The following is a 10,985-nucleotide window of genomic DNA, read 5'->3' as shown; positions in this document are numbered from 1 at the left end:
ATTTTTTTTCATTCCCTCAAAAGAATCCAAGGAAAAATCATTGGTGCAATTTGATTAAGAGACGCGATGGCTCTGATGGTTTCATGGTTACCAGAAACACTGTTCTATGCGAAGAACACTTTACTGCTTCTGATATAAAGCGTAATCCACTTCGCTGGAAGTTAGTGGCCGATGCTGTTCCTTCACTGAAGCTGTTCGTTGATCCCAAGACAACCACTACACGGACAACACGAAAAGCACCCAAGGATCGCACTGCATCTGTTTATTCTCAACCTTCCTCTTCAACTGCTTCTGATACCTGTTATTTTCCTGATTTTAATGAAGAAGAAGATGTTGCCTTGCCTGATACTGTTGAAAAAGAGTCATCTCTATTTTCAACATGTTCAACTCAGACCGAACTTTCTTTTGTCAAGACGCCAGTTTACTTGAATGATGCTTCCTCTTCCAATCTTATGACAGATCATTGTTATGCACCTCCTTTATCTTCAACTGACGTGAGAGAATATGTCACTCTCCAACAGAAAATTGATGAACTGTCCCTTAAAGTTTCAGAATTGAATGCTGAACTTTCCATTGCAAAAAAGTAACTTTTCTCCATTGATAAGTTGAAATATGATGATGGAGCTGTCAAGTTTTACACTGGGTTTCCAAATTTCTCTTCTCTGGAATCTGTTTTTAATTATTTAGCACCAAAGTTGGATAATATTTATTATTGGCGGGGATCCAAGTCACATGATGTATCTAAAGACAAGCGGGACAGGCCAGATGAACATGGGAAATCTGGTCCCAAACGCAAGTTATCTTACTTTGAAGAATATGTCTTGGTTTTAATGCGTCTGAAAGTTGGTTTATTTGTAAATGATCTTGCAGATAGATTTGGTATCTCAAGTGGACATGTTTCAAAGATTTTTACTACTTGGATCAACTTCTTGTTTCATGAATTGCCTTCTCTCTTTCCCTTCCCGTCTCAAGAACAAATCCAAAAGTTAATGCCAGAAGAATTTAAACTGTACCCATCCACACGAATAATCATTGATTGTACAGAAATTTTTACAGAAGTCCCTTCATCTATGAAAGCTCAGTCACAAACTTGGTCCGAGTATAAACATCACAACACCTGGAAAGCCCTTGTTGGAATATCTCCTACTGGGGCAATCACATTTGTATCTAAACTGTGGTCAGGCCGTGTATCTGATAAAGAAATAACAATTAAATCTGGTCTCATCTCTCTCCTTGAACCTGGTGACAACGTAATGGCAGATCGCGGTTTTGATATTGCTGCTATCTTACCAGTTGGTGTCACTCTCAACATTCCTCCGTTTAAAGGGAATCGTGCCCAACTAACACCAAAAGAAACTGAAGAAACTGCCAACATAGCTGCAGTCCGTATTCATGTTGAAAGAGCCATTGGAAGAATTAAGAATTACCATATTCTTGATGGCTGTCTTCCTTTATCCTTAAGTCCTTTAGCTAATCAAATTTTTAAAGTTTGTTGTATGTTAACAAATTTCCTGCCATTTTTAGTTAAGCCTGCCACATTTAGTAAATAAATTAATTCATCGTATTCAGCCCTACTACACAAATAGAAAGGAGCAAAAGTCTTAAATAAAGCATAACCTATAAACAAACCTTCCTTTTTATGTTAATTTCTCAAAATCTGTATTACATTGTAAGTGAAAATATGATTAATAAATATAGCACTGCTGCTTGCACAAAAACTTTTCATATTTAATTTACATTTAATAGTGTAAAAAATAGTTCTTGAATTGTAAAACTGTTGCTTACACAATAACTCTTTCATATTTGTATTACACGAAAGACTGTAAAAAATAATTATTTAATGGTAATACTGTTGCTTACACGATAACTCTTTCATATTTGTATTACACAAAAGATTGTAAAAAATAATTCTTTAGTGGTAACACTGTTGCTTACACGATAACTCCTTCATATTTTTATTACACAAAAGATTGTAAAAAAAATAATTCTTCAATGGTAACACTGTTGCTTACACGATAACTCCTTCATATTTTTATTACACATAAGATTGTAAAAAATAATTCTTTAATGGTAACACTGTTGCTTACACGATAACTCTTTCATATTTGTATTACACGAAAGACTGTAAAAAATAATTCTTTAATGGTAATACTGTTGCTTACACGATAACTCTTTCATATTTTATTTAATATTGTGAAATACATAGATAAGAAGATAAAGGAAAAGTACATCAAAATAATAATGTGGTAGCTTATGGTTTACTTCCTCTTGAAACATAATCTGTTATGTTTAATTTGTGACATAATTCAATTTGTGGGGTTGTCCTTAATTTTGAGTTTGTTTGTGTGTTTGCTTATCCATTATATTGTAGATATCTATTAATAGTATTGGAATTTCAAAAGATTGTATTTATAGACATAGTGGAATTTGCCAAATGACAATACTAATGATTATAACAGTGGTATTTCTACTGTAGATACTAAACACTCTATACCAAGTCATTTATTATTTAAGATTCACAAAATTTAAACAATTTATAATTCTAAAGAAAACTTCTCCCAGCCACCATGAAGGTATAATTTAAGACCTCTTTTTACACGCTTTGTAAAGAATTCTGGTAATACAGCTCTGCGATAGAAGAAGTTCAGCTGAGGAAGAATGGAGTTTTGAACAAAATGTTCATCGTACATAATTGATTGAATGAACAAGGGTTGGTTATCTCCAAACCAGACCACCAGATCAACTTTTCTTAATCCAGAGCAAAACATTTGACCTTGAATTTGGTAGTAATAGGCATGATTCTTTTTGAGCTCTACCACATCTGTCTTTCTTAAAAAAAACTTCTTATCTGCAACAGCATCATGGAGAGAAGATGAAAATTTTGAATAAGGACATTTGATTTCAAGTCCCCAAGAGTCTTGACCATGCTTTACGATACCATCCAGGGATGCACCAAGAAAAGAATGAGTACTTGATACAATAAGGCCAGGCTCGTCAACAAAAACTTTATTGAAGCCATTGCGTAGCAAAGTCTCCAAATATAAAGAACGAACATGGGACTCGTAAGCCTTTCCATGCCGTATGCTTACAGAAGAGAAAGATGAGTAGAACATTGAATTTAACTTAGACGATGGTTCAACAGTAGTGACAGCAGCAGAGTAAAAATTTGATGCAGTGATGCGATATAATCTGTGTTGTTTCCAAGAAGAATTTGATGACTGACCACGGGTTTCTTTTTCAATGTCAAGAATAGCTGTTGATGGAAGATACATGTTATTTTTGGTATGGTAGTCCATCATATCTTTAAAATTGGAACAGGATATATCATAATCATCGCTGAATGCCATTGAATTGTTGTCAGTGTCAGAAACAGATAAATTAACAAAAGAATCTTGAAAAGGAGAATCCAATGAATCAACCATTTCTGTGACAATAGAAGAACTGCTTGCTGAAGATGTATCAGGAAAAGAATGGAAAGCAAAGAAACAACTGTTTGGAATGGAAGAAGCAAGAGAGTGTTTGAGCTTTTCAACCCTTTCTTCATCTATTCCACGATGTGCAATTTGACGAGGATCATGGCAAATATTCTTTATGGCTTTTAACTGAACATCATCTTTGCCAAATCTGATCTTCTTGATAAGAACTTCATCAATAGATGCAGGAGAAACTGAAGCAAAAGAAGATGGGACATTCCAGGCTGCTAATTTGGAAGTACAAGAGACAGGTTCAGGACAATTTCTGTAGCCTTTCCTGTTGAAATCTTCCAAAGCAAAAAGAACTCCTCCAACATGATTACAATTGCCAAGGCCAGATATACCAGCACCAGCAGGGCATGTACAGGCAGCACAGGAAACATTGCCAGAACCATCAAGAACCACCAGCACTTTGTATAAAGTGGACTTCATTGATGCCTTCATACGCACATCAAAGAAAGTAAAATTTGAATCCTTTGCCACATCAATTCTCTTAATATATCCTTCATAAAAGAACTGGAAAGATTTGAGCTTTTTGTACCCCGTACTCTTTAACTTTATATGTTTAAATTTGGTGGTGCGAAGAACAAGATAATCGTACAGCTGAATGAAACTGAACGCTGGAGTCCCTCGTAAATCTGAAGTCCAAGGCAAATGGCTGCACTTCAACTTAAATACATCTTCATATGTACAGGCTATTTCATCAGTTGTCTGAAGTAGCTGCAGTGAAGAAATTTCAGGCTCAACTTGCTGTTTCAAGCGAGAGAAAATTGCGTAGGCCCGCAGGATAAGGTCAGCCTTCGACCCAGACATTCTTTCCTTGTATGCCGCCAAAATCGCTTTCAATTCCTTGACAGTGAGATCTCGAAGGTCATCTAGACAATGTACGGCCTTGTCTTCCGGCAGCAAAGACTTAAACTGATCCATTTCTCAATAAATAAAGTAAAGCTACAACGATACCAAACAACGAGTACGGCTTCACCACTGTGATCACAGGCCACTAGAAAATCCTTACAGCGTTAGCTTCGTTTTCGATTTCCTGTCTCGTTTTCAAATATGAATGTGAAAACGGCTTATTGAGTTGAATTAACAAAACACCTCCGCAGCCTCCAGGAGCGCGCTCCGCAGTCATAAATGTAATGTTGTTGGGGTGAGAGAAAATCGTAAGTTTACAGGCACCGCGGAGCAGGGGGGGCTGGGGGGTTAGCCACTAGCACGCTCCGCGGTGCCTGGTTTAAACACTATTCAAGGATTTTAAAAGGCCAGGCATGACTTAGAAAAGTTAAGTGACAAAAATAAATGGCTACATTTAAACTCTTCTTTCACAAAACGGTTGTTTACTTTATATTCTTTTCAGAAATATGAAGATTAAGGTGGGGATAAAAACATTTTTTTAAACTATCACCGACTACTTTTTTCATCAAAAGGCGAATCAAATTATACTGGGCTGCAAAAATATGACAGAAATACAACAACGCCTGAACTTTTGCAATGCTTAAAGAAAATTGTGTATTTCTCACTCTGTTTTGGGTTTTAAGAAGTATGGGAAGGAATTTGGTACCGGATCACGTGTAAACGGTTGGATCTGGTCTAGGTCGGATCCGTTTACGTTTTTTACGAAAGTTAGACAGAAGAAATGCCAATTTTCTTCTCTCGCAATAGCAGATGCAGACAGTTTCGTGAAGCCCAGCGCACACAGGCGACCCATACGTGTCAAAAACAATGATATTTGGGCTTTTGACAAAGTTGCTTATTGCACGAGTCAGATTAAACGATTTTCTGCGTTTCAAAGTCTGTCTTCGCGATTAAAAATAGTTACTTTCAACTTTTTTGCGAAGCAAGTGGCTTAAAAGCTGTCGGAAAAGAGGTAAGAAGCCTTGGCCCCCAACTTTTTTAGCCTTGGTCTCCCACTTTCAAATTCGTGACGCGGGCCCTGACTTAGTACGATGAGATGAAACCAGACGTCTAAAAAATATTCACTGCGAGTCCGTCTTTTGCGAACAGCTCTTTCAGGTTGAATTGTGAGTGGCTTTACCTCATCAATGTTAAGTTTAGACAGATTGTTTCAATCTCAGTTTGCATAAAAAACGTCTGATGCACTCCATTTTTTGAAAAGCGCATGCGCGTTATCTGTCGATCTTTTTTATCCGGTTCCGTGTAAACGCAAGTGGTTTTTGATCGCATCCCGTGTAAACGCCTGGGATCGGATCCACAAGTATCCGGATACTTTTGGACCCGATCTGGTCCAAGTCTCGTGTAAACAGGGTCTAACACTGTAGAAAAATATGTTTTGTTAGAAGGTCCTAATGAACGGAATCAAACAGTGCTAAGAAGGTAAAGTTATGATCAAAAGAATCAGAGAATTGCCATCAGAGAAAAGATCAAAATTATGAGTCAAGTAACGCCTTGGGCCTGTCAGTGCAAAAACCTTTGTTTACACTTAGGTTGAAGGGCATTTTGCCCTGATGCGCATTTTTGCAAATTTTGCCGGACATTACGTAACATTATATTGATAAAAGTTTCTTTCTGATTTAAGATAAGATTATGTCTGGATAAGTTTCAACAAATGACGGTACTGAAAAGGTACAGAAACAATGTGTTTAGCAAATGGCGGTACTGAAACTATCAGCCATTTTATGCTGCTCTGTGCTCTGTGCCCTGTACCAAGTGCTCTGTACTCTGTGCTCTGTACTCTATCCTCTGTGCTCTGTACTTTGTGCTCTGTACTTTGTGCTCTGTACTCTGTGCTCTTTGCTCTGTACTCTTTGCTTTTTGCTCTGTGCTCTGTGCTCTGTGCTCTGTGCTCTGTGCTCTGTGCTCTGTGCTCTGTGCTCTGTGCTCTGTACTCGTTGCTCTGTGCTCTGTACTCTTTGCTCTGTACTCTGTGCTCTGTGCCCTTTGCTCTGTACTCTTTGCCTTGTGCTCTGTGCTCTGTGCTCTGTGCTCTGTACTCGTTGCTCTGTGCTCTGTACTTTTTGCTCTGTACTCTGTGCTACGTGCTCTGTGCTCTGTCCTCTGTACTCTTTGCTCTGTACTCTGTGCTCTGTTATCTGTGCTCTGTACTCTGTGCTCCTTGGCAGAGTAACCTCCATCTGTGATCCCAAGGAGCTGACTGCTAAATGTTGAACGATGAAGCACTGCTCACACTTCTACTCTATGGCAATGATGCCCTTAGTGAAATTTCAAATAAGACAATCTCTCGGCATCAACCTTTTATATCAACTCTACAAACAGATTCGTTTAGCTGCACCCCTTTACCCTTCTTCTCTTTTAGCTGCACCCCTTTACCTTCGTCCTTCTGTATTTGTCACATATCAGTGCTTGTTATGTTCATTGTTGTATGTTGGTCAGGGACGCCAGAGAAGGGGTGTGCAGGGGGTCAACTGCCTCTGTTCCCTTTTGAAAGGATGGGAACAAAAGTGGCCAGAGTGCTCATTTCATTTAAGTGCCCTTGAAACCGGCCAATTGTAATAATCAGAGAGATTCATATAGCATTTTTAATAAAGTGCTTAATTCATGACGACAATTCTCAAAACTTGTAAATGGATTCCTTATGCCAAAAGATAGCCAGTGTTCAAGATACCTACTACCCTGTGTGCCAGAGCCTCAGAGAGTCAAAGGATGAAGAACGGGGAAAAGGAAATGCGAAGGAGAATGGAATAGTAAAAGGGAGAGACGTCGTCCCTTTTACTATTCCATTATTTGTTACCCCGACACCTCCCTAATTTGCCCCTGACTGTAAGCTGTGTTATATGTATATGTTTTGAGCTTGTTTAGTTGCCCCAAAGTACAAGTTTAGCAAAATAAAGGTAAATATTTTATCTGGCGCTTCAGATTCCCCTCCAAGGTGCCAAATGAACACAACAGTTACAAAGAGAACAAAACCCTCATTTTACCACATCGTAAGGGTAACTCTTGGAATCTCTCCAAACATGTTCTTGACACATTTTAATTTAGTTTATCTGCTTGGATTGGCTTCAAAGAGACAGTCCATTTCGTACACGAGTCGGTCCAACTTGTCCTGACACCCCATGGAAAATTATCATATTTGGGACCCTGTGCTCACGTGGGGGTCAGTCTATCCTTGACACACAAGGTTAAACAGTATAAGAGCGTTTCCAGACAATCTTTTGATGTAAGTTATGAAGGGAGCCATTTTGCTGCTGGCCCCTCCAGGTGAAAAAGGCCAGGCCGCCACTGTTCCTAACATCTAACTTTCTCGATCATGGTTAGGTAAAATATCCAGCAATTTCGAACTGGCTTATTTTCGAGGGACGGTCTATTTTCGTGGAAATACGGTAGGCAAAACATAAAATACTAATCAAAAGACATTATAATTATGAACACTGATGTTTCATACAGGCTGACGGCCCCTTGAACTCAGGGCCTAAAATAAGACGTTTTCACAGATCCACATTTTCTTATAAAAATTGGGCGTGGTACCTTGCTGGGATTGGCACAATGGACGTGGCAAATATTGGGCAAAATCTTAAATGAACGAAGTATAAGAAGTTGATTCTTTAAAATATATTGATTGGGTTAATAAGAAAATTAGCAACATACAGTTATGTCTTAACTTGTGAGCAAAAAGTTATTTAAATGAAACCCTTTTACATTGTTTGTTCGGATCTCTGTCAAAGTTATTTTTTCTTTCCTTTAACCTTCAAAAACCCCCTCATGTCAATTTTGCTTTCCAGACTTTAGTGTTTTTGGTTTCTTGAAGCCAAATCTTTGCAGCTGTTCATGGAACTTGAAACTTGCGAGATCAAGCATATTCATTGCAATATTCCTATATTTGAAAAGTGTAGATGGGAATCAGCCTCTCTACATCGGCAGAATTAGGATTTGCTGCCAGAATCCGTGCCATTGTCTCGCCTGGTAGAATTCCTGGTAGAACAAGTTTGAGATCTCTGTGATCTTAGTCATTTATTTCTCAAATTTCAATGCATGATTGAATGAAATCTTGCTAAATTTTTATCCGGGGCAAAAGTTTTTATTTGCATTCAGCCCATCAAAATCTTTGTCAACAAATCTTTTCTTCAAAAGTTTTGATACTATAAAAGAGATGGCAAATAATCTCTTCTCTCTGATGTAAAAATTGTGCTTGTCTCTTCTTATTCTCTTTTCGCGTAGTATGAAAGGATCATATTCTTGTATGATAGTATGAAAGGATCATATTCATATGCACCAGCCCACAGGGGAGTGGCTGGAACGGAGCTAGGGGGCTTGTCCCTAAATTTTTTACGGCCACGCCATTTGAAACCCCGGAAAATACCCCTTTCAGAAAATATTTGCTTCTTTCTTTCCTTATTCATACATAACGATTTGGAGAAGATTTTGGTTAACATAAACAAACAAAACCGAGTTAGATAAAATACAAATCTATCTTTGACAACGCAAGATAAAGCACCATCAAAAGAACAAAAACGTGTTCCCAGCAGAACTGCTACTAGTGCGTTCGTTATCGTAAACTTTCAAAACATTTTCTCACCTATCATTGCAAAAAAGTTGGGAAGGACAATAGTCCCTTTTAAGGACAATAGTCTTTGTAATGCAATATTCCTAATTGAATGTTCCTCCCAGCTACCACCGAGAGGCCTATCATCGTTCAGCTGCTGTAACCTTGAGAGGAATCTTTCCAATGCTTCTCCAATTTAAAACACCTTAGTTTAATTGCTTTGCAAATTTTTCTTAAATCTACTGAGAGATATCACATACACCCCAAAATTCATTACGGACAGGAAATCATAATCTCGGTCTTGGTCTTCAGGCTCAGTGTCTTTTTTTTAAAGTAAGTCATAAAGCAAAAAATAATTTGAGATGATGTCGTGAAGTTGAAGCTGTACACCGAGTCCATCTTACTTCAAAACAGCATGACAATCAATGGCGTCCCCACGGGGTGGACTTGGGTGGAAATGTCCACCCCAGTTTTCCCAGAAGTCGATTTTCTAATTTCTCAAAATCCGTCGAAGAACCATTGGGTAGGGGGAGGAATCGGACTGATAAGATTGATAGCCACCGTTACGATAAAAGCTGCTTTTCCAAGGGTCTGAAGGGCGTGGCCAAGAAAATTTGTTCTTGTCCACCCCAGTTTTCTCGACCTAGCGACGCCACTGACGACAATATTGTAAAGCACAGTTGGTTTTTCTCCACATGTACTGAATCTTACAGTTTTGAAGTTTCTTAATTCTTTTTATTGTCCATTTTTCATTTCTTGTAGTAATTTACACAAGGCTGGGATTGGGTATTCACTTTGCATTGAAAAAAGTTCCTAATTCTTTCTTAGGCGTTTTGATTAGTTTTTTATGCTAAGAATCAAGTTTAGTGACGCAGGAGGACCCATCACCAATGCATCTCCCGGACTAAAATTTAACAAATTATTATACCGCTCAGAATAGAAGATTCGACGATTCTTGGAAAAACATTGATTATTTATTTCTTGAAAAAATTTGGGAGGAGAAGATTCATGCGTTTGGGAAAGAAAGAAAGGATGACCTTTGGTGCACATCGATGTAAATAGCAAGAAGCTGTTGTATTGATTGTCATGCCAGGGTGCATTCCATGTACTTAGGCCCGAAGATCTTCTTCGGCGTACACTCAGGTTTTGATGTCCGCTCAATCAATGGAGCCGAAGAGTGTCATAAACTCTTAGGCGATTTATATGGGGGCCTATTTAGTTCAAAAGTTCATTGAATAAATAAAATGAAAGTTAAATACATTCATGCATCTTGAATTGAATTCGCTGTACTTCAATTGCTATTAAATGATACAAAGTTAATAATGGAAGTTTTTCAATAAATTGTCGTAGGTGCTAAGAATTAATTATTTGATACTGATACAATTAATTATCGTGTAAGCTAAGAATTAATTATTAGACATAAAAATAATTAATCATTGTGCAAGCTACGCAGAATCCTCCCGGAGAAACTTAACCCGGATATGTTTTAACCCAGGCTAGTGGAAAGGCTGCCTTAGATTGTTCACAGCAAGTTACTGCGAAGTGTTCTACCCGTGTACGATCAATTTTGATTTTCCTAGCCAATGATTACAAGCAAACAATTTTGGCGCACCCTTAACTCCAATTGCGCCCATATTTAGGGGGGGACATGGCCCCCCTGCTACCACGCCACTGCAGCCTATCCTGTTTTTCTTCGTTCTTTCACATTCTAATGATATCCCTACGTGAAAATTTTGCCCTCCGAGAAGTCCGTAAAAAGATAAAAACAAGAGGCCATCAGCCCTGGCTAGATGACACTAGCAAAGAGCTTCATTTAAAAACTTTAATAAATGAGTTATTTTTGCAGGTTTTCAGTCATATTTTCAGAACAGTAACCAGAATAGCGGAAACTTGTTGACGACAAAAGAACAAATTGTTTATAGCTGTCCTTTGTTTTGAAAATGTTTTGATGTCGCTATGCATTTGTGAACAACCGGCCTCCGCACGATTCTGTTTTTCAAAAATAGCTTGCATGCACTTAAAAGTGTATAATTAGACCATAACAATTTAATAGG

At 38.1% G+C, this 10,985-nt stretch overlaps 2 protein-coding genes across 2 annotated transcripts; one reads left to right on the top strand and one right to left on the bottom strand.

Moving 5' to 3' along the window:
• The first annotated feature begins 830 nt into the window (after nucleotides 1-830).
• Nucleotides 831-1,550, top strand: LOC135695671 (uncharacterized). The gene has a single exon (XM_065214835.2). The coding sequence runs from the start codon at nucleotides 831-833 to the stop codon at nucleotides 1,548-1,550; it is 720 nt and encodes a 239-aa protein (XP_065070907.2).
• Nucleotides 1,551-2,534: 984 nt separating this feature from the next.
• LOC135695670 (uncharacterized) lies at nucleotides 2,535-4,400 on the bottom strand. The gene has a single exon (XM_065214834.2). The coding sequence runs from the start codon at nucleotides 4,398-4,400 to the stop codon at nucleotides 2,535-2,537; it is 1,866 nt and encodes a 621-aa protein (XP_065070906.2).
• Between the last annotated feature and the right edge of the window lie 6,585 nt (nucleotides 4,401-10,985).

The sequence above is a fragment of the Rhopilema esculentum genome, chromosome 17 (genome assembly GCF_057945365.1).
Source record: "Rhopilema esculentum isolate cy_ngs chromosome 17, ASM5794536v1, whole genome shotgun sequence".
Classification (NCBI taxonomy): domain Eukaryota; kingdom Metazoa; phylum Cnidaria; class Scyphozoa; order Rhizostomeae; family Rhizostomatidae; genus Rhopilema; species Rhopilema esculentum.
Note: the sequence above shows the minus strand (reverse complement) of the source record. Positions and strands in the feature narration are given on the sequence as shown.